At 36.5% G+C, this 25,236-nt stretch overlaps 1 protein-coding gene across 3 annotated transcripts in view; it reads right to left on the reverse strand.

The window, feature by feature from the left end:
• enox1 (ecto-NOX disulfide-thiol exchanger 1) overlaps positions 1-25,236 on the reverse strand; it is a 98,963-nt gene that overhangs the window by 15,060 nt on the left and 58,667 nt on the right. For all 3 annotated transcript variants that reach the window (XM_058787515.1, XM_058787513.1, XM_058787514.1), the window contains exons 4-9: positions 17,741-17,908; positions 16,468-16,674; positions 15,278-15,511; positions 8,031-8,243; positions 5,235-5,341; positions 719-836 (exon numbers count right to left, since the gene is read on the reverse strand). In XM_058787515.1, coding sequence (XP_058643498.1) covers positions 719-836; positions 5,235-5,341; positions 8,031-8,243; positions 15,278-15,511; positions 16,468-16,674; positions 17,741-17,908 — 1,047 coding nt within the window. The remainder of the gene's footprint in view (positions 1-718; positions 837-5,234; positions 5,342-8,030; positions 8,244-15,277; positions 15,512-16,467; positions 16,675-17,740; positions 17,909-25,236) is intronic.

The following is a 25,236-nucleotide window of genomic DNA, read 5'->3' on the forward strand; positions in this document are numbered from 1 at the left end:
TTTTGAATTTTATATTCATCAAAGAATCCTGAAATAAAAAACACTTTCATACTTTCATACAGTGCTTAATTCTTGACTAATAATGATAAGAAATGCTTCTTCAGCAGCAAATCAGCATATTAGAATGATTTCTGTAGAAAAAAAATACTGAAGACTAAACAGTAAACAGCATTGCTTCACAGGAATAAATTACATTCAAAAACAGTTATTTTAAATTCACAATTTCACAATAATACTGTATATTACTGTGCTGTTTAGATTAAATAAATGCAGCCTTGATGAGAGCTTTCTTTCAAAAACATAAAACAAAATTTTATCCTTAACCCAAACCTTTGAATGATAGTGTATACATGTATGTATTTATTTTTTGTTTGTTTGTTGGGCAATTAAAAAAAAATCCAAAACATGTAGAAAAAAAAAAAAAAAAAAATATATATATATATATATATATATATATATATTGTTGAGCCCAAAAATTAAACATAATTATGTAGGCAATGAACAAATGTCTCTATGGCACTGAATTACGCATTCCTCTTTTCCGCCAATTAACAATGACCTTTATTTAAGATTTATTGTTCATTTTAAATGCACTGTATAGTCCCAACCAGTGTATATGGCCATCAAATCTAGGGCTGTTTTTAGCCACAGTCAGTCCCTGCCTCCGGTATCCTAATGAATCATGATTATGATAATCAGTGGCTGATCACAGGCCTACCCGTGTCCTCCATTCTCATCTTTTTGCAGGGGTTTTCCTCCAAGTCTTCATCTGACATCTCCATTTCCTCTTCTCTTCGTATTCCCATGATCTCTTCACTGTGAGCATTTCTCAGCTCCTAATGGAGCACAACACAGAAATCAAACGAACACACACACACATCCCATTACTGGCTTCTGTCCGAGACCTTGAATGATTAAAGATTACATTTTGCACACATTAACATTTCCTCTGCTCTGAGTAATTCTACAAGGACACACTGTTATACTTCCATTTGCTGTGTAAATGTGGCAGTAACATACAGGTGCATCTCAATAAATAAGAATGTCGTGGAAAAGTTCATTTATTTCAGTAATTCAACTCAAATTGTGAAACTCGTGTATTAAATAAATTCAATGCACACAGACTGAAGTAGTTTAAGTCTTTGGTTCTTTTAATTGTGATGATTTTGGCTCACATTTAACAAAAACCCACCAATTCACTATCTTAACAAATTAGAATATGGTGACATGCCAATCAGCTAATCAACTCAAAACACCTGCAAAGGTTTCCTGAGCCTTCAAAATGGTCTCTAAGTTCAGTTCACTAGGCTACATAATCATGGGGAAGACTGCTGATCTGACAGTTGTCCAGAAGACAATCATTGACACCCTTCACAAGGAGGGTAAGCCACAAACATTCATTGCCAAAGAAGCTGGCTGTTCACAGAGTGCTGTATCCAAGCATGTTAACAGAAAGTTGAGTGGAAGGAAAAAGTGTGGAAGAAAAAGATGCACAACCAACCGAGAGAACCGCAGCCTTATGAGGATTGTCAAGCAAAATCGATTCAAGAATTTGGGTGAACTTCACAAGGAATGGACTGAGGCTGGGGTCAAGGCATCAAGAGCCACCACACACAGACGTGTCAAGGAATTTGGCTACAGTTGTCGTATTCCTCTTGTTAAGCCACTTGAAATTTTGGAGCACTTCATGCTTCCTTCTGCTGACCAGCTTTTTAAAGATGCTGATTTCATTTCCCAGCAGGATTTGGCACCTGCCCACACTGCCAAAAGCACCAAAAGTTGGTTAAATGACCATGGTGTTGATGTGCTTGACTGGCCAGCAAACGCACCAGACCTGAACCCCATAGAGAATCTATGGGGTATTGTCAAGAGGAAAATGAGAAACAAGAGACAAAGAAATGCAGATGAGCTGAAGGCCACTGTCAAAGAAACCTGGGCTTCCATACCACCTCAGCAGTGCCACAAACTGATCACCTCCATGCCACGCCGAATTGAGGCAGTAATTAAAGCAAAAGGAGCCCCTACCAAGTATTAAGTACATATACAGTAAATGAACATACTTTCCAGAAGGCCAACAATTCACTAAAAATGTTTTTTTATTGGTCTTATGAAGTATTCTAATTTGTTGAGATTAATTGAATTGGTGGGTTTTTGTTAAACGTGAGCCAAAATCATCACAATTAAAAGAACCAAAGACTTAAACTACTTCAGTCTGTGTGCATTGAATTTATTTAATACACGAGTTTCACAATTTGAGTTGAATTACTGAAATAAATGAACTTTTCCACGACATTCTAATTTATTGAGATGCACCTGTATATGATAATCACACATACTTTTTTTTTTTCTGCAGTTCTACTCTAATAATAATCTAATTTAACCTTTTGAAACTTTTGACAGGATGAAAAAACAAGCAATGATTTGGCAAGCACAGGCCCTGGTGATAGATTTCTTAACTTAAAAATACAACCTAGAGGGAAAACCGAGGCTCTGCCTTGCAATAGTGAAAGTTCATTTGTCTAGGTCTGAAAATGGAGCGTAAAAATCACATTACACAAACTTCCAAGCCCACTGATCCTCTGATAGCCATTATAGGGATCAGCACAAAGGACGTTTAATGCCACCACTGTGAAATCTTGCAGATCTGACTCTATAAAGGGAGCACAATTGAGCTTTGCTTTATCTGTGATTGAATACATTTTACTCTGTGTTGCCTGATCTTTCATCTGTTTCTTGAAAGCTGTAGTATCAGAGGAATACAGGTCGAGCTCTGGGTTGTTTCTGATATCATATTTCTCTCTAATTCTCACAATTTCGTTTTACAGGGTTCCCACACCTTCTGAACAAAGAATATCCATTACTTTTCCAGTGGTGTTCCCAGTCATTCTGGAAAAACCAATAAGGATTTTATAACATTTTTTTATAAAGACTCCATTCACTTAGAGCCATTTCTGGCCAACAGAATAAGGGAGACTGAGGCTAGCTGTCACTCTGTCACAAGGCCTATATCTCCATAATAATAATGTTTTAAGTCAAAAGTTCACATGCTTTATTTCTTTTCCAGCAGTGATTGTGTATGTTGGTTTAAAAACTGTATTAAATGTAAATATATATGTTTGTAATTTTCCAAACTAAAATCCCAATAGCATACTTTTTGTATGTTGAGTAAACAAGTAAATAAAACTACATCTATTTTTTTTTAATTATTATTATTTGTTTATTTTTTAAATAAATCACAGTTTCTGTTTGCCAAAGCAATGGCTTATTTTTGTTACACCTTATTTTAAGGTCCAATTCTCACTATTAAAAAACCATTACGACTTTTGCCTCAATAAACTTCAAATTTGCTGCTTATTAATAGTTAGAGAGGTAGTTGTTAAATTTAGGTATTGGGTTAGGGATGTAGAATATGGTCATGAAGAATATGTGCTTTATAAGCACTAATAAACAGCCTATATTTTAATAACAGGCATACTAATAAGCAACTAGTAAATATTGAGAACTGGTTCCTATACAAAAGTGTTATTTTTGTATGAGAAAAAAAAGGTGTGCTTAGTATGTTGTTGGTTTTACCTTTTTGTATGTTTTGTCGTGTTACATATTTCATGGGCTCATAATTGTTTTTCTGTTTAAATAGGCTCTTATGTACTATTTAATGTTAATTTCCCACAGTGACAGCAGAAATCTGTTTAAGAAAGAAAGAAAGAAAGTTAGAAAGAAAAAGAAAGAAAGAAAGAAGGAAAGAAAGAGAAAGAAAGTGAGCAAAAGTGTGCAACTAGCCTCTGCCTCTCTATTTGAGCAAAACAAGAACTATGTAGCGTTCTTGATTTCTATGATTTTTCAAGACTTCACACTTTTTACAACTCTCTGACAGTTAAGTACAGGAAAACCTGGAAACTCTGTACTTAACTTTGTATAATTATTTTAATATATTTGACAAATCCACAAACAGTGCTACAAAACAACAACAATAAAAACAACTTTTCACAGGGGTAGCATCTTAACTGGCTTTCACTTCTCACAGCACCAGAGACTCTGCCACAACGCTGATGTCTTACCTCTTGGCGACTGTGAACTGAAATGGAATCCTTTCATAGGCTTGACTTAAACCAATTAATCAATACAGTCAGTGTATTTCTAAGACTAGGTTTCGGGCCTCACATCACTGCTCATTATATACAGTCGTGGAAAAAGTCCGATGACTGGAGGAAAGACTGCAGCTGGAGTCTATCACCAGCGAGGGATTTTTATATTTCAAGGTTCATTGAGAATTCTGTTTGCGCTAACATCAATTTTGCATACTGGTGACGTTCCATATTATGAATATGGAAATTCCATATTGTGCATTCCAGAGAATTCAGGGGTTTCCATGCATAGATGCATACAGGCACATTTTGAGTTAACACGCACCTCACTTTTCCTTCCTCATAGAGACCTAATTCAAATTGGATGAGTTATTAACAATTAATTCAGGCTAATCACTGATGAGCATCATTATAATCCTGCCAGTATCTGTTGCCATGGCAGCAATGGAGGTTCTTTCTAGGTGGCAATTTCAAAGAGAGCTCTGCTGCACGAAAGAGCAGAGGCTAGAAAACTGGGATGTTTTTTGCTGTGTGAGGGCCCACAAGTCTGTACAATGAAAAGCCACAAGATACACTGCCATATAAAGAGCTGCCGTGTCAGTGTACCATGTAGAGCAAGGGTCTCAAACTACATTACCTGGGGGACACTAGCCAGGCAGTGTTCTCCTTCAGAGAACCAGTGTATTTACAACCACAAATTTGAAATATGTATACTATACAGTATATAGTAAATATTGGTGCAATACTTTGGCTTTTAAATACACTAAGGCCAGACTACCCTGTTGGGAAAAAAAACAGCATATGCTGGTTAGGTATGTTTTGAAGCATGGCAGCTGGTTTGAGCTGGTTTAAGCTGGTCTTTAGTTGGTCATGAGCTGGTTTAAGTTGGTCCTGAGCTGGTGTAAGCTGGTCATGTGCTGGTCTTAAACTGGTCCTAAGCAAATAGTTCCTGATCAGGACCAGCTTATAAGCAGCTTAAACTGGCTCAAACCAGCTTCCATGCTTCAAAATATACCTAACCAGCATACGCTTTTTTTTTTTTTTTCAACAGGGTATAGTGAAAATTGATTTGTAATGACAAAGCTTGGCCCATAGTTTGAGACCCCTGATGTAGAGTCAGCATGACAAAAGGGGAGAAGAAATACCAACCTCGCACTGCTTTCGCCAAATGTCTATGTTCTTGCGCTGCGCTTTTGAGAAATGGTCCCATGCCTTTTGCCTGGTGGCAGCGGTGAACACAGCCGTAATCTGCTCAACTTTGGTGGGTAAGGAAGTCAGACAAGACAAGCCATTTATGAAGAGCTCAGCATCTGCGCCAGCAGTCAGACGCATCAGGACCCCCGCAACACTTCTCTGAGAGGCCCCTGATTGTGTCTGTTGTACTTACATCTCATTAGCTGCTGTTTCAATTCCTTAGGACTGAGGAAGGCAACAGTCTACAATGATGGATTTGCAGGAGAAGTACTAATAAAGTACTTAGTGTTTGATGTCAAACATTGATTGAGGGTTTAGCTCAAAATGGGTACGTGTGCAGGTTTTATTTTGGCATTAGGTGTAGGATTTGCGTTAGGATTGAGGTTTGGACCAATTGTAAACTGTTGCCTGCTATTTATTAATTTGACCAAGTCTACAGTTTAGTAAACAATTATGTGATCATCTTTTTTAGCCTACTTCAACTCTAAAATACACGCACAAATGGTGTCACAATGTATTTCTGTCAAGCTGCCAATTACAAATCTCCATCACACATATTCATTCAAGCAAATTACATTTCTTTGTTTGAGCTGGGATATTGGCTTCTCACCTGTCCGGGCCGCAAAAAAGATGAGTGAATCTGGTGTTGGCCTACCTTTACGTTAAGTTGAACACCTCCACATCTGCTATATGGTCAGAGTGCTTCCACTGAGACTGTACTTACCCAGGACCTTCTATGGGCTATGGCTACAGTCACACTGACATAGGCAGCTAGGTCTCAATGCAATCATATCTCCTAGTGTGCATTTGTGTAGTGTATATCTGCAGTGAAGTCCTGTGAACTGTGTAGGAAACACTGTGGCTCTGTTCCATGACTAGTGAGCTGCCTTGCTTTCTAACAGTATCCAAAATGACTATTAGAGCGACACGTGGAGTTTCAACACACAATACCACACAAGTCTGCCGTTAACATTTTGCTAAGCTAAAAGCAAAAATAAACACAAAATTAGTTCTTGTTACACTGTGTTCTGGAATATGTTATTCTGATTGGTCACTCGCAGCATTCAGTGGTCAAATATTACCTAATATTTGCAGTTATCTGCCATCTAGTGTCTTAGTTTCAATTGTAGTGATATGACCTCAGAGGACTTCCCCAGCTAACAGGGAATGTTCTCACAATTTGAATTTAAGTTAAATTAATTGTTAGGACAAAACATTCCTAAAATAATGTTTATGGTACATTCTTATTAATATTTGATTAGTCTTGTGTAGTCAGACTTTCAGACTGACGGCAGAAGGTCTGGGAACCTTGGCCGCTTTGAATGGCCAAGCACCGCCCTAGGCTAGAGGCCATATGACTGACAGGTAAAGCAACCAATCACGTTTCGTTTTGTGCTGTGTCATGTTTAGGGGCGTGGAAATGTCCTCACAATAACAGACCAGTGTGTAAAACTCATGGACAAACTTGACATATTTTTGAAAAGCCAGCGTTTAGTTGATCCTGATAAGCGCTAATTGTCACAGTTGTAAACACGACAACTTTCTTCTTCATGAGGGGGTGTGGCGTCACAGCATCTTTGTTTCCAGGCGGAACGTTAAAGAACGTGACACTCACGTCTCCCGGAAATACTGTATAATTCAACCAATCCGATGATGACTTTGAAACTCCTTAAGTGTTTCCAATTTTGTGTGCTGTATGCATCAGACATTCAGGTTGAGATTAATATTTGATATTCTTTTTCAAAATGTTGCGAGAAAGCGTTCTTAGAACAACATTCTTGGAACGTATTTATGATGTTATACATACAGTACTTGAAGAACATTCTCAATGTTGAGAGAAAACATTCTTAGAACAACATTCTTAAAATGTCCTTATGTTATTTGTACTTGATGAAAGTTCTTGTTATGTTTTGAAACCTTTAATAATGTTATAATCAACAAGAAAACTGGACATTTTAACGTTCTGAGAACATTAAAAATAAACGTTCAAGTGACATTATATGTGGTCTTAAAGTTAGTAGATATTTGCTTTAGAAACATTTTTAAAAATGTTCCCACAATGTTTTTATACCATCTCATAACCAGTAATCTTACTGTATTGTGTATAATATAGGTGCAGTTATGAATTATACACATAGTGAATGTTTTTGGGCTTGAGCGGTACTGTTTAGGCACAGCATAAAAATGATGACATAGTTCTGGTCTCTGTGAATACAATCAGAGACAATGATAACTTCTATTTCTGCAATTCATTTCTGCAATAATACAATTTCTATTTCTTTAGAAATGACTGAATTTCACACATGAAATTTCACAGCGCAAAACTAAATGTGATGCAGCTTAAGATGGATTTTGTCTCAGTGCATCATGGCATTATCTTCTTCGTGAAGGATATATGTGTTGGCTTTTATAATGACTACCTTTTATAACCTCACCTATAATGTCTTATAATGCTGCCTATGTAGGCAGCTCTCTAGGTTTTGGAACAGAGCCCATGTCTTGCCTGTTACAGTTAGGGGTAGTGTAACGTATATAGTAGTTCTGGACATACAAATACACTCCTACTGGCAGTACAGTCATATCAAGATGAGCTTGAAAAAGTCCAACAATCAGATCAGAGACTGAGCCCACTTAAGGACGGCTATATCATCTTGCTCGGTACAAAGGATGAGCGGTTGTCATGGCAACACTAGATGAAAATCTCATAGTAACCAGTTGGGATACAAACAGTGAAGGCAGGAGGTATCTTACATTGTGTGAGAATGGCAAGCAGGGAATTCTTAAAGTGTTCTTTGGCCAGCTCCATCTCCTCCTCGTGCTGAGCTTTCTCGTTCATTAGGCGCCGCACGTGGCTGTTTGCTGACTGGATCATGGAGTAGAAATGATTCGCTGAGCGTCGGTTCACCTCGCCTCTGTCGATCCACGTGAACAGCACTGCTGTTGCCTCACTGAACTTGTTGTCATCTGGAGAAATGAATAAGGAAAACTGTCATTTTTACTTCATCTACTTATGACAGAGACTGCTGTAACACTTACTCTGCAGGCTTGAAAAAGCCAGCGTACAGTTCAAAATCCCTTACATGAGACACATTTTTAACTCTAACTTCCCTCTAAAGCTTTGATCTTTGGTTCCATTAAGAATCTGTGGAACATTTCCACTGAACTCTTTACAGTAGAAAAAGGTTCTTTAGATTATTAAAATGTTGTTCACACTATAGGACAATTGGAAAATAATTATTTTAAGAACTTTTTACAGAATGTTGTTGGGGAACCTAAAATAGTTATATTGCATTGCTACGAAAACCCTCTTTTGAAACCTTTTTTTTAAATAGTGTACTAAACTTGTTACAGACCTCCAGTGTCATTTCAAATATGCTCTCAAAAATATAAAATCTGGAACTATGGTGCAGGTTGGCTTACAATAAGTCAGCATGAAATGTAAATTCACCCTGTCTATTTTCTACACCCTGTATATTTTCTATTACACATTAAATGATCTTATTATAAACAACTGATCCATATGTTTAATCATTGATAAGACAGACTTCGCTCTGATGATATAACTGGGCTGTTCCAATCATTTAGTCCGCTTAAACCCCAGGCTTTTCTTACAGTCGAGCAAGTTCACATTCAGATCTCCATCCAATCAACAACTGAAGCATAGTGTTAAGTCCCTGCCCTACTTTTTTTTGTCATTTTTGATAGTTTGTCACACTGTATATGTACAACTTTAAATGTCACTGATTTTATGTGTAAGTTTTCTACTGTTTTTCCCATAATAGTCTGAGTAATACTGTAAAGCTGCTTTGTAAAAAGTGCTATATAAATAATGGTGACTTGCCATAACTTGACTAGAAGACTGAAATGTAGTGCCCAAGTTATATGTACTATTGTTATGGTGCTTGTATTTCTGTTCTTTCTTAGTCTTACAGTTTTCCTCTAGTGAATGGTTAAAAAAATAATCTGTACACCTGCCATCTATACATATATCCAACCATTCATACTGTATATCCTGTCTAGTAACCACACCAGCAGCTTTCTTTAGCAACCACTAGAACACCCTAGCAACAAAGTTTTAAAATTCAAATCTCTCCTCAAACTACATAAGGCCTACATCCCCTTCACACTTCAAAATCTCTCCTCCCCAGATTTCACATTATACAAAACTCAACCTTCAAACTTGAATCTCTTTCCAAACTGCTCAAGCATTCAATACACAAGACTTATAACCTTCACAATTCAAGACTTTGCTACACTTTCAGACAGGTCTTGACAAACTTTTCTTTTTCAGTTACGGTATTAAATGCAATTTTAAAAACGTTTACATGATCAGTTTTGCCACCTCTATTGAGGATATGAAATGATAGGGAGATCGGGATTGGACCTCACGTCCGCATGCTACACTAAACGCTAAGCTACGGCTCTAACTTTAGGGTCTAATTTAAACGCTGCATTGTCTTTTTCTATTGGACAAGAACATCATCTCATCAGTGTGTTCAGTCACAGCTCGTGAATCAGTAACTAACCCTGCATTTTTCCTGTCTAAACATGAAGTGTAATTTCAGCCTGAGTAGCTGAGACATGAGGCATTGAGTGTGGCCTCTTCCAAGCTTCAGTAATCTGCTCCCCGTGGACCCGTGTGAAATACATTACTGAAATTGGAAGAATAATTGAATTTTGCCACAAAGTCAGTGCAGTAGGGCTCGCAGTAAATTCGATCCCTTCCTTAATGAGATCCTGTGCACGGAAACAACATCATGCACTTTTCACCAGACTTATTGCTTCGTCTCACCACAGTATAACCGATTTCAAGCCAAGCAGGAGAATGACATCACGAGAGATGTATCAATTATACTGAACCTCCTTAAAATATGTGCTCAACTCATTTAATTTGAATTTTAGATTTGATATCCATTTTAGTCCTTTTTCAATTAAATAGATGTTATTCCCATATGCGGTTGGTAAGAGACCCAAGGGACTCTGAGCGTTCGAGATCAAGAGCAGGTATGTTATTAAGGTGGCACTCAAACTTCCCAGCTAATTAAAGGAAATTGAATTCTCCCGACCCTCGGGCAAAAATGCCATCTGACGAGAATAAAAAATAATTTCCACAGTCAAATGAGCCTGCTCTGCCAATCTCACGTCTAATGAGAAGCTCCACAAGCAATGCAAATCTCCACGCTCTCCCTCAAAATTCCCAGCATTCAGTCATCCGACCTCTCCGTAACTCAGACACTATGTAAGCCGCTACGCTACTGCCAATTCAGTCAGCGTCAGTTATGGTCGTGAAATTAGCTTTGTTTTAAACATCGCTCATATTAATTTTTCCATGAAAGCGTAATGTGGCAATGAGCATTTACTTGCCAGAAAGCATTAACCAGGGGCTGTTTGAATGAATAGCATTAAAGTGTTTCCAAATGCAAGAGACAGAAAGCAGCAATGGATAGAATTAAGAGTCAATAGTTTAAAAAAGAGCTGAAGAACGGCCAGATTTGAGGATGAGGGAAACAGTGTATTTATATTCAAAAGGGCTTTTTAATGTACATCTGCACTCTTACATTAAATTATGTTTTAACTATTGGACATTTTTTGATCTTTTAGTAAATAAATTCTGTTTAACACACTCTTTATATTATTTGTACACATCAGTGTCTAATACGGTATACTGTTCCATTTTTGTTCTTTATTTCTGAAACTTCATTTCCATAATCTATCTGTCATGGCATTATACAGGCATTATCTAACAGAAATTACATTTTAAAGATTAGTAAAATGTGACTCCTGCTAAAGCTAATTTCATTTTATGAATGCTAACTACACAAAATAAATTAATATTTTCATACTTTTTACATAATTGAAATTGATAATAAACAATATAATTTTTTTTTTACCTTTCTTTTCCTTACTATCACTTTATCTCCTTGATAAACAAGTACACTAACTTTTGGTAAGGCTTTATTGATGTTTTTTAATTAATTTATAATGTTTATTAATGTAAATGTAGAATTGTCACTTGTTGTGGAACGCTACAATTAAGGAACATTCGTAATTTGTGTAAAACGGACATAAATAAATCACTGATATAAATCAAATTCACACAATAAAGTGTTATTTTACTCTTTGATTCGATTTTTATATATGTAGTTTTATAAATATTTAATTAGATAATTGTTTTTTTTTTCTTTTTCATAAAAGGTCATATGTAATTGCTATTTTTTATGATCCATTTTCAAATCTGGGTCTGAGTTAAAACAATAAAATCTATGCATAAAAAGCAAAACTAAATGATGGAGGCATAGTAAAGTGTTTTGAAGACAGTTTAATGTAACCTTAATAAACCAAATAAAATAAATCTGTAATAAATAAATCAATTAAAAAATAATAATTGCACAAATGTGCCCAAAAACATCTCCAACACAAATACAGATGTTAATTTTGATGCTGTTGATACTTAAACAGATACCACTAGCTGTAGTCAATAAATATTTGCAGCATAATTGCTTGTGTTTAAACAAAAGTTTCATTGGAGAGGCAACTGGATGTCAGGCATGAGCAGAACTGTGCCAGACACCAGAATATTGAAACCCTATCTGAGATGTTTTGTCTGTTGCCTCCTGGGCTCAATAAACATAAGAACATACAGACAGAGTTGGGGATTTGCCACGCAGGGAGAATGGGAAGTGCTTGACATGGGAAGTGCTGTGATTGCTGATGAGGTGGAGGCTGCAGTCAAGTCCCCATCATCGAAATGAAAGCAGTCTCTCCAGAGAGACAAGAGCTCAGAGAGGCATGGAAACCACTGCAGCCAGCACAACTCAACCATCACTACCTTCCTGGAGCCGCTAGCTGTAATCAAATCACAGCATGGGAAAACAGCTGTCAGCCAGGAACCGGCTCTGAAATTAAAACATGAAAGGTGACGTTACAAATATGTGTGAATGTCAAAGGGGTGTGATGGATTGGTGTAACTCTAAGATGGAAACACAGCATGTGGCGCCTTGAAAATGATCCTGTATAATGAAAATTTGACATCTTGCATGAGTGTTCAAACCTCTCTAGATTCAGAAATAAACATTGTGAAATATTTTAAACCTCACACTAACTATTCTTGTCTGTCTGAAAACAGTAGGAGATCTGCAGAATATTTACAGCCAAACCCTGAGCAATGTTGCTGATGTAACACTTAAAGTATGTCCATGTAAAGCCATAGAAGAGAAAAAAAAAGTATCACAAATTACTTAAAAACTTCAGATTTGAAGCACATCTAAGCAAAAATTTTGTCAGCCTTGGAGTACTGAGTGTTCACTGTTTAAGTTACAATATATTATTTTAAATAAAGGAAACAAAACAAACATTTACATTTATAAATAAAGAACAAAGACACACCAGTAGAAGGCAAGAAGGGTAGAGAAACAAAACAATCAGACCCCTAAAAATACAAGAAGAAAAAAGACAAATCAGTCCCCTAACAAAACAAACAAACAAAATCCCCTACAACAAAACAAAACAAAGCCAAAAACAGTCCCCTAACACAACAAAACAAGAAATATAACAAAATAAAAACAATCTCCTAACACAACAAAACAAAATCAGTCCCCTAACAAAAAACAAAACAAAACAAAAACATAAAAGAAACAAAGTAAAGAATCAGTCCACTAACACAACAAAACAAAAACAATGAAACAAACAAATAAATAAAAAATACAAAACAAAAATCAGTCCTCTAACAAAACAAAACAAAGCAAAAAACAGTCCCCTAACAATAAACAAAGCAAAAAACAGTCCCCTAACAATAAACAAATAAATAAATCCCCTAACAAAATAAAAATAAAAATAAATAAATAAAAATAAAAATAAAAAATCAGTCCCCTAATGCTGAGTTCACACTGCACGATTTTTAAAGTTGTCAGATCACTGTTGTTTTCACACTGAAGGACTTTCTGTGGTAGCATTCAGTTGCTGCTGTGTTCACATTGCATGATGGATCAGTGACAGGAGGCTACACACTGCATGACTTTACAATAGGAAGAATTGCGACAACTCTGTCTGGTCCACAAACTACCACGTTTCACAACCAAACGCACATGAGAAGTGATGAGGAAATAACGCAAGATCACATGTGAGATCAGAGCTCTCGCACGAGATTGGAAATGTTATTAAAATGGTAGCCCTCAAGACATTTGCAATACAAATGGTCTGTGCGCTGATTTGCAGCGAAAGGGCGAAAAAGAGAAAACGATTATGAAGGAGGAAATGGTGGAGGAGACACGGCGAGCAAGGATTGCTGATATTGTGGTCTATAACTCCTCCCTGAACTTCCCGCTGCCCTGTATCTTGCTCTCTCATTGGCTGTAGGTCATTGCTGATGTATTTTTCAGTCAGAACTCATTTCTCACAGCAGGATTTTGAATCACCGACAGGTCCAGATATTTAGCATGCCAAATATTTCACGGGCGTCAGCGACGCATCAACGAGCACCGATTTGCCTCTGATTTCGGGCATTTCATGGCAATTTTGCAAAACCTGTTGGCGAGTGAAAATCAGGGCTAAAATCGTGTAGTGTGAACTCGGTATTACTAAACTAAAAAAATAAAAAATCACACCCCTAACACAGTAAAACAAAGCAAAAAATCTGCCCCCTAACAAAACAACACAATGCAAAAAAAACTAAACAAAACAAAACAAACAAAAAAAAAAAACAGTCCCCTAACAAAACAAAACAAACAAAAAAGAAACAAAACAAAGAATCAGTCCCCTAACAAAACAAAACAAAAATGCAAAAAATCAATCCCCTAACACAAAACAAAAACAACAACAATAAAAAAAGATTAAATAAAACAAAACAAACAGCCCCCTAACAAAAAAAAAAAAAAGAAAGAAAGAAAGAAAGAAAAAAAATCAGTCCACTACCAAAAAAAAAAAAGATTATGATTAAAAATCATTCCCCTTATACACACAAAAATCAGGCCCCTGAAGAAAAAAATAAATTAAAAAAACTTTATTTTAAGGTGTCCTTGTTACACGTGGTACATGTATTTACTATTATAATTATGCAAAATTACATGCGAATAACCCTAGCCAAACCCTAATCCTAACCCTACCCATATAGTAAGTACATGTAGTTAATCAATATTACTCAGTACTTGAATGTATAATTACACTGTAACAAGGATACCTTGAAATAAAGTGTAACCATAAAGTGTAACTCTGTCCCATTTGGTTCTTAGTAGACAATAATGACATTAAAAGAAGAGAAAATGGGATATTTCAGTCTCACACATGTCTCTGGTACAGTTTCAGAAGAAAGATAAAACGATCTGAGCTGCTATTCACAGCTTTACTTTTATGTCATATCAACAATTTTAGGATAAACATCTGAGACAAAGATGAAGCTCAAATGAGACCCCATTGAAAGGGCACTACTATAGGTCTTCAATGCTATGACAAAGCAATTTACAAGCAAACTCTTGCACAATATCCGATTTCTAGACAAGAATCAACCAAAACCCATTTTAAGCACACTAAAACCAAATGAAAACTATTTAGTCAACCTTGGAAATCCTTTGGCTTTCCAGAAGCCTGGTACTCAGTGTTCACTTCATTGGCAATCATTGGTCTCATTGAAGCTGATGAATGGAACTAGCTGATCATATAAACACACCAGTCTCACAGAATAAACAACAGCTGGGGCTGTTCGGCTGGCAGCTGCAGACGGGAAAGAGGACTGAAGCGCAAGAGCCTCAAAACTATGTAGCCACTCATTAATGTCTGTCACATCATCAGAGATCAGTTGAGGACAGCTGCAAAACGTCTGAAGGAAGGCAGACCTGGCGGCGTGGGTCAACTTACCACACTCTGCCTTTATTAGAAGCATAAAAGTTCTGCCTTGAAGCTTTTCCTAAGAACCCAAATTTCTCTGGGCATTACATTAATGATGACAAATCTGTGCTTTAAAGGCTAGATGAGATCATGGCACCAGAGTCTGTGGGAAAGCTTACCTTTCAGTTTGTCAGCCAAAAGACCTGCCTCGTGCTCAGAGTAGTGCATTATGGGAGGAGGTGATGGAGGTCTCAGCCGGTCCTCCTGGATTTTCCGTCGGTGCCGCTCCTCTCGTGCCAGCAATCTTTGTTTGCACTCCCACTCATACAAGTCATCTCTCGCCTGAGCAAAATCTACATGTATGCGGCCCGAATCCTTTTTATCAGTGCTGGAGCCAATACGCATCCGATAGCCTAGGACAACAAACATTATTCAGCAAACAGAGCTCTCTTACAGGCTGCTTGTATATATCAGCTATCAGTTCACTAGAATAAACATATTGAATGTGAAATAGGATTTGCTTCATTCTGAGATGTTCCTTCCTGCAACATAAATGAAAGCCCCTGCTGAACAAAACAGTACAGCCAGTCATCAGCCTATGTTGCATGTATGTTGCAGCATATGCATCAGATTTTGCATATACGCTGGTACCTAGCTGATTGGGAGCTGATTTAAGTTGGACTTTTCAGCAAAGATAAATGCAAGATGTATGTGTTTTCCTACTATGTTATTATCTATTACTATAAAATGAGAAATTACATGTATTAAAAAAACACAACAGAGAGGTAAAGAAACAAAACAATGAGCTCCATAATGAAAAAAAAAATTACATAAATAAAAAAAAAACAATGACACACCAGAGAGGTAGAAAAAAATAATCAGTCCCCTAACAAAACAAAACATTTACTTGTATAAATAAAGACACATCAGAAAGGTAAAGAAGCAAAACAATAAGTTCCCTAATGAAATTAAATGAAACAAATCAAAACACACAATGACATACCAGAGAGTTAGAAAACATATTCAGTCCCCTAACAAAACAAAAATGTACTTGTATAAATAAACACATCAAAAGTAGAGAAACAAAACAAAACACAAATGACACACCAGAAAGGTAAAAAGCTTAATAAGTCCCCTAACAAAATAAAACAAACATTTATTTGTATAAATAAAAACACATCCGAAAGGTAGAGAAACAGAACAATAGTTCCCTAATGAAACGGAATGGAACTGAAAGAAACAAAATGAAACAAAATGAAACAAAACACAGCGAGACGCCAAAGAGGTAGAAAAAATGAATCAGTCCCTAACAAAACAAAACAGTCCCCTAACAAAAGGTAGAGAAATGAAACAAAAAACAAAGACACACCAGAGAGATAGAGGGCCTTGTCCACCATGAACTCCTCACTAAAACGAATGTGGCAGAAGTTTTTCTTGCTCTTGCGGATGGCAATAATCTCTCCACACTGGTCAAAAACTTCTTTGATGATCTCTTCTGTTGCATTCTCCGGAAGGCCACCAACAAAAACCGTCTTGCACCCTGGAGGTCTCTCTCTCGTGGAGGGAGGGGGAAGATCTGCAGAATCCACAAAGATGTCTTACTGCACTCATACAGCATGACTAAACATGACATAGATCAAATGAACTATTTTTTACCCACATTAACTTAATTAATTTCTGGAAATTTTCTGGAAAATAATTTGCACCTGATTCTCAAAATTTAGATAAAAACATGTAGCTTACTTTAGTTCCCCTCACTCCACAACTTCAAAACAGAAATAAATAAAAGTCTTAAACAATCATAAATTATAGTGACATTCATTATAAACAGCATTTATTATAAAAATCAAACTTAAACAAATTTATTTAAATCAAAACTGAAATTACTGGTGTGTGGGCACACATAAACTTGGGCTTCAGTGCAAATCTACTGTAAATGCGTGTGCTTTTGTGCATGTTTTGTATGCTTGCTGCTAATTGCATTATATAAGTCGCTTTGGAATACAAGTCGCAGCAGGTTTCAGATGATTAAAAAAACAAGACTTTTTGGAATATTTTGGAAAACACTGTACATAAAATAGTCCAGAAGTCCGAGGCCACACTGAAAATCTGGGACTCACAACATTTAAACATATGAAACATTCTTCTTCCCAGTTATGTGGTATAACACATCACCTTATATTGACATTACATTGTTGAATTAATTTAATTAATTTACTTCCATTAACAAGAATAAGAATATGAATTGGAGTAATTAGATTCTTATGCATTGTGCAGTCCATGTGGGTAAAATTAACTATGTTTTATGGTTCATTTACATTTATAGTATTCAGGACAAAAGCTCTACAGATTTAATAATCCGTTTTTCACTGATTTTCCACATTGGAGGATTTAATAAACACTGTCCTGTGGTTGTTGAGATTTCAGTAACCGTAAAATATTTGGCCATAAAGTTACAGGTCTTTCAGTGGAACATTTTACCATACAGTTACAGGTCATTCAAAATGGCACAGACTGTACTTCATATATTTACCATGACATCAGTAGAAGTAAATAAGGGTTGGCTACATTCATCTGTGCGCCTGCTTTTATGGTGAAAGTTCTAATAATTGTGCTGTGGTAGGTTGCTGTAAAATGCTTACTGGGATTCTGTGGGAACAGCGTGCAGCTCTTGCAGTGGATGATTTCCTTAATAACAGGAAGTTCTGCTGTCACAGGATGAGGCGGGACCAGACTGATACCAGCCATCATGGGGTTGATTGGGGTGATGATGCCAAGGTTGGGGTCAAAACCCTGTATACAGATGGAGTCTGGAGAGGGAAATAGAAAGAGTCATTGATTTGGACCTCAACACTGGAACCATCTGAGCACAACCACAAAGAAGCCAAAGAAGTAAGAGCAAAGCTGGTGAAAGACCAGCGGAGATGAGAAGAGACCAGGTCACTGCTCTTACTGCAGACGACAAAACCCAGAAAATCTACTAAAGATTAGTTTCTTCTTCAATGAGCTTTCATCACACTAAGCCGCACAGGATCTGAGACCAGAACTCATTGGATTTGTGCAGTAAACCGTGTGCACTGTAAACCACAACAGAAGTCCTACACCTGCATGCACACTTTATATTGTACATACATGTTTGATGACAGAGCATTTGAAAATCTGAAGCCTACCTGTAAGCTGCGCTTTCACTGTATGTATCTAAAAGGTGGTTCCACTACTACATCGTAAAAGAATGTATATAATGTTCATTATACTGTATATAAAAAAATAAATGTTGACATATCTATGAAAATGAGAAAATGTGTTTTGTCTTACTAATAAGGCCTCTTAACTAATAAGGTCATGTTTAGTTCATTATATAATTACTGTGCTGAGTCAACCACTTATAAGCACTCAGTAATTTGTTCTCATTAAAACAGCTTGGCATACAGAGAAATTAATATTACTGTTTTAAAATATGTTTAAAATCTTCACTCACGTGAGATGAAAATTCCAGTAATAATACTGGCCTAGTAAAATTGTATTTAATATTTTTTTTTCCACACATGCACACAACTCCAGTCCATCAATTAAAGGGGACCTATTATGCAAAAATCACTTTTATAAATTGCTTGAACACAGTCGTGTGGCTGCAGTGTGTGAAAACAACCAGCCTATAATGGTAAAAATCCACCCACTCATTTTTTTTAATAATCCCAATAAATTATAACCAGTCTCTCCAATCGAGTGGTACGACTCTGTACACGTCACTGAAGGGGAAAGGTCCCGCCCATTTGTGACACTCTCTGCCCTATTAGCATTGACACAGCCCTGAGTGAGAAGCAGCAGTCTGCCATTACTGTTTTCTTGCTGTAGCTGCTGGACAATGTCAGCGCTAAAGAGGCATTACAAGTGTTGTGTGTTGGGATGCACCAATGAACATAGGAGTCATATTTTGTTTTCCAAACTGCCTTTCTGAAAGAGATTTTTGGCACTCTTTAAGGTTAATGTTGCTAAAGCTACCATTATTTGCCTGGTTTCACTGGTGCTGCTTTCACGTGCTACCAGAATGATCGTAAATAGGAATGTGGTAGTTAAAAATTGCATATGAAAGCAATGTTAAGTCAATTTGATTTGAATTTGTCAAGCTCATAATCACAAATGGGACTTATAAAGTTTGTGATAGCACGCTAAGGCACAATGAGACCAGCTGTTGCTATTTTTAATCGCACCGTGCTCCTCGTCTGGGTAATTCATATGCACATATTTATTATGCACAGTACAATCAGATGACTGACTTTTAAACCGAGTACGTTTTCTGTAAAGATAACAGGCTTGTACTAATAATGGAATGTTTATTTGTATGCATGAGCTCTTGGAGCTCCGCCCTCTTCTGAAAGGGGATGGAGCACCAGCTCATTTGCATTTAAAGGGACACACACAAAAACGGCACGTTTTGGCTCATACCCTAAAAGTGGCAATTTTAACAAGCTATAAAAAAAATGATCTGTGGGGTATTTTGAGCTAAAAATTCACATACACACACATCAGAGACTTATTTAAAATACATAAGTCAACTTTAACATCGTGTGAAGAGAAACAAACGCATCATTAAGGAGTTTTTACTTTAAACCTTCGCTTTGGGACAAAATACCAGTCCACAATTCATAATAACGCTTCCTCCAGTGAAAATGTTGATCACCTGTTGTCCTCTCACATCAAAATCCACAGACATATTTGTTTACAACAGTTTTGGACTGTTTTTGATTTGCAATCTGTGCATTTTTCTCTCCTGATTCAGACAAGACAACTTTTTCGAAAGCAATACAGATCGCATTATAGCTCGTATTATAGCTGGAAGCAATGGTTTGAAGTTCAAAAATCTTAATGATGGATTTGATTCTTACAAACATGCAGATTTTAATTTCACAAGACAGTAATTGATGGACTGGAGTCTTGTGGATTATTGTGATGTTTTTATCAGCTGTTTGGACTCTCATTCTGACGGCACCCATTCACTGCAGAGGATCCACTGGTGAGCAAGTGATGTAATGCTAAATTTCTCTAAATCTGTTCTGATGAAAAACAAACTACATATTAGATGGCCTGAGGGTGAGAAAATTTTCAGTAAATGTTCTTTTTTTATGTGAACTATTCCTTTAATGATGGCTGACTGTGAAAAGAACACTTTTAAAATGGCATCAATAGGACTGCTAAAACTTTTAGCAAAAACTAAAAGGCCTGAGTTTAATTTACAGTTATCAGTAGGTCAACTGCTTTCGAAACAGCATAGCTTTTTCCCTCTTAGGCAGACTTAATATAGTTTGATGTAGAAACAAAAACTCTTTGTTAGCAGCTTGTTTAAATTTACATTATGTCTAGCTTGTAACTACAGTTTCAACAGTTCCTCTCCTAAACTCTCCTAAACATTACTCAGTTACTGAGAGCTCACAGTGTTGTAATATTTCAACCTTAATCAGGACAATCCTGCTTACTTTGTCCTGTAGTGACATAATACAATGGAGAACACTAAATCTAACACAAGAGATGCTTGAACTGGAAGAAAATCTCGAATCCCTTGCTGGGGAAAAGATGATGAAAATTATGATCCATAAATCTCTCAGCGGCTGCAATCATGTGAAACGCATCAGGAGATCCATGCAAAACCCAAATCAAAATGTAAACAGGTAAATTACACACACGCCTTCACATTTATCGTTTCTTAATGTTGTTTTTCTTCAGTCAGAATGATTCAAGGACTACTCAATCCTTTGGCTCACAGCTCTTGTTTCTTTTCCAAAAACCTGCTTCAGGTTTTATTTGTCATTATTATCTGCTTTCCATTAAATTTGGATTCACTACGAAGTTAGCAGCTTGCAAAACATTTAGTTCCTACAGGACGCAGCTGCTCATCATTTTAGAGGTGAGACGGCATTAATCAGAGCCAATCACAAACACCATTACTAAATGCAAAGCGCCAGCCCCTGCAGCCCCAGGCCCTGCAGTCCAAATATATAATCCACAAGGAAATTTGTCTCAGCTGTTTTTTACAGTCTCGCTTTTTTGGGCTTGAAAGATTTCCAGTCATTGCTCACCACAGCTAATATGCATAATTATCCAAAGCACCCGAAATGACAGTGAATAACTCTAGCAGCACTGAGTCACACAACAAACCTGCATTTAACATGTACAGCTTAGGTTCTATTAAAATTGAAGCTATTTGGTGTGTACATTAGGGCTGCGCAATTTAGGGGGAGAAAATAAAATAGTGCCTTTTCCATTTAAAATTGTGACATTTTAAATAAAAGCTTCAAGACGGCTGCCCAAATGGGTAATTATAATCACAACAGTAATCACAACTGGGCTTTAATTAAAATAGTAGTATTAATAGTATTATAATCAAAATAGTAACAACAACAGCAACAAACTACATAATAATATAATAATTATTATTATTATTATTATTAGATTAAATAGTAAACAAAATGAAAAATATCACTATTGCAATATTTTACTGTAAAATTAAAAAAATATATAATTGTTATGAAAAAAATATTAAAATTACTACTCATTTTTATTGTTTTCTAACTTTCTTCATTTTTAAACATTAAATCACCACTAGCAAAATAATACTTCACTCTAAAAAAAATGCAGTGCATATGATTATTTAAGCAGTTTCACACTGCTCATACTATGCCTGGGGTTGACTGTTAACCCTGGGTATTCATTAACAGACGTTCCACACGGTACATTCCTAAACCCCGGTTAACGTTCTTATTTGCATATTTGCGGTGTCACTGTCTCTGATTGGACGAACAGCACAGCAGGCAACCTGTTTACACGGCTTTTCCCACGTCTTGCCAGTTATTAAAAACGTCGCCGCTTATGTCTTTAGATCAGCGAAGATTGAGGAACAGCTGATCAGCTGTACAGGCAGGGATAGCCATTTTAAATAAATTTAGTAGCAGAGATACTGTAAGCGATTTAGTGCCGGAAATCCATTTATCCTTTGCTGAAACTTCTGCGTCTTCGTGAAGAGCTCAGGTCATGGTTGCTTAGCAACGGCAGACGCCATGGGAGCGCAAGCTACAGCGCTTTGGAAAGAAGGAGAAAGCGGCGCGCTTAGCGTTTTAAACCATAGACATGTTTTAAACCCGTTTTTAGGCGCGACATGAGAAAGGCCTCATGACGCACAAAGGCGAGGAAACAAAGACAAAAGTACAAAAGAAAGAAAACAAGGAGCAAAGTATGTGAATATTTCTTTGAATTTATTTTAAGTGTGGAGAGACTAACGTTATTGTTTACTTGTACAGTAAGAATAATACCGTCTCCTATTCACTCCAGTTCACAAGCTTTCCGTCTTTTGATATTATCTTCTCACCGGCTGCAGTTTACATGACGCGCGTTTCCTGATACTGACATGACAGGAGCCTCGCTGCTCAATTTCTGATTGGCTGTCTGTTGCCAAGCGTCCAGCAGTAACAAGCAAACACCGCTCCGTTTCACACTGAACAAACTTAGCACCGCAATGCGGGGTTTACACCACAAATACGGTGCTAACCCTGCTCCGGAGCAGGGTTTCATAACCCCGGGTAAAATGCGGTGCTAACACCGCTTTCAAATTACAGTGAAACGTGTCTTTACCCGGGGTTAAGCGCAGTGTGAAAAGCCCTATAGTGAATTTGGTTTTATTATGTAATCAGTGTGTGTAAATATGTAATCAGTGCATGTATAACAACTGTGTTCTTATAGTTAGTGATAAACACCCCCTTAATGCCCCCACTTTAATGTTTTCAGACACTTTTGAATGAATATTGATAATTATTAAAATACTTTAATATAACCAGGAGATATTTAGAATATTGTCATCAGATATTAAAAGAAAGATACCTTTCTATCAGTACTTTTCCCAATAAATAAATAAAATAAAAATGAAAGCTCTCATTGGATGTATTCACATACATGTTTCTAGGACCGTCCTAGTGCTTCCATAAACAGCACTCAGGAAGATGTTTCTTTGTCATTACAGTGCAATAGTTAAATAGGTCATCACGACAGCACACAACTGTTTCTGGTGGAGCCTGATTTGGGTTTTATTCTCCCTTTCTTTCTTCTTCTTCTTCTTCTAATCCACTTAAAGCAACCATGGTGAATCTTGTGTAAATCTGTACATTCATACGTTCAGAGCTTACACCATTTCTGATCCCAAATCTCCCAGCATGCTCTGTGTAAAACTCTCACAATAGAGCTGCAACAATAGCATCTCCTAACTGCAGGAAAATCATCTATATTTAGAGTACTATTCATTGTTGTGCTTCATCAATCCAGCGGGATAAAGCCATCTGAAAAAAATGGAAAAAAATGTTCTCGCAAAGCATGTCTTCTAATGAGCTGGTGCAAATAAACATTTATAATCAATAGAAAATGTGCTGAAATACTGAGAATGAAACTGCCTGCGAGGACAAATTGTGCAAGTGGGCATCTGCTCTGCGAGCAGCAAATTTATGAGCAGATACGGAACAAAATAGAAGCTGTGTGTGTGTCATAAGCAATATGTGTGATGTTGAAGTGTGCCTGGAAACATGCTGAGGGAAATTAAAACAAAGACTCAGAGGTTATTTCAGCATAATCTGTTATATTCGACAGAAACCAGGCAAATCTTTTCCAATCATTCCTTTAAAGCTGACATTTCTGTCATTCTGGAGCCAGAGACGATCCAGCCTGTTTGTTCTCAAAGGCCAGCATTTGTGCTCGTGTGAAAATCAAAATCCTCTTTCAGGTATCTAGAGGCATACCACTGGAATCCTGCGTGTACTACACATGTGAAAGAAACACAGAAAGAAAGAGGATACCGTATGTAAAATCCTTGTGTGAATTGCTGGAAGTGTTTCTTTCAGCTTTGGCGTATTACCAGAGGCTTTAGCTCAGAAGCTGAGGATAATAGTTTTTATATTCATTCTTAGATGATTTCTGAAATCACCCAAGAACAAAAAAAAGAAAACCTATATGCAAGTCAAATGACTTGTGCCTTCCCAAATTCTCATAAATAATCATGATCTGAAATATCGGCTCATGCATTTTAATCTGAGCCTAATTTGCCTCAATCCATGGCTTCCCTAGCGTGATATTATAATAGGATCCAAACCAAGGAGGCTTTATTTGTCTGAAAAGCTGACATGAGAGTCAGTGCTAGGGAATAGTTACCAAAAAAAATTGCAATAACTTTTTTTAATTTTGCATGATTAAAAACGTAGTTTTTCTAGAAACAAGTTACTTTTACATACGCTCAAGAAATGAGTACTTTTATTCATTAGGGATGCGTTTAATTAATCAAAAAGTGACAGTAAAGGCAAAGTTTACTGTCTCAAATAAATGATTTTAAAGATTTTCTATTTATTAAAGAATCCTGAAAAATATACATAGTGATTTCCACAAAAAAGCAACAGTTTTCTACATTTATAATAATAGGAAATGTTTCTTGAGCAGCAAATCAGCATATTATAATGATTTCTGAAGGATCATGTGACACTGAAGACTGGAGTAATAATGCTGAAAATTCAGCTTTGATCACAGGAATAAATTACATTTTCCAATATATTAAAGTAGAAAGCAGTTGTTTTAAATTGTAATAGAATTTTGCAATATTAATATTTTTACTGTATATTTGTCAAATAAAAATTGCCTTGGTGAGCATAAGAAACTTAAACTTAATAAGAAAGATCTCATCTAACCCTTATGAATAGTAGTGTACATTTATTAATTTTGCAGACTATATTACTTTTTTCAAAAAGCTGGGCTGTTTTTATAGTCACATTTGTATTGCAAGCAAGGAGAGAAATAATCAAACACACTGAGCAAAATATTTACTGATGTTCATTACTGTTTGTATATGTAGCATTATGCATTAGTACTGTATTTTAATTTAATTAGAGTACACACTGTCACCCTAGCTCAAATTATAAGTCATATCATTGTATAATAACTTATTTATATATGAAGATACTGCTCACTTAAATAGTTTCATTGTAGCTGGCAGCTTTGGTTGAAGCTTACTTCTTCAAAAGAGTAGCTTGACTATAGTTTAACTATTTCCACTCCCACTCATGAGTGCTGTCAAAGCTAGAGAGGTGAATTGCCAGTGTATGGAGAAAACAAACTG

The sequence above is a fragment of the Onychostoma macrolepis genome, chromosome 09, assembly GCF_012432095.1.
Source record: "Onychostoma macrolepis isolate SWU-2019 chromosome 09, ASM1243209v1, whole genome shotgun sequence".
NCBI lineage: Eukaryota > Metazoa > Chordata > Actinopteri > Cypriniformes > Cyprinidae > Onychostoma > Onychostoma macrolepis.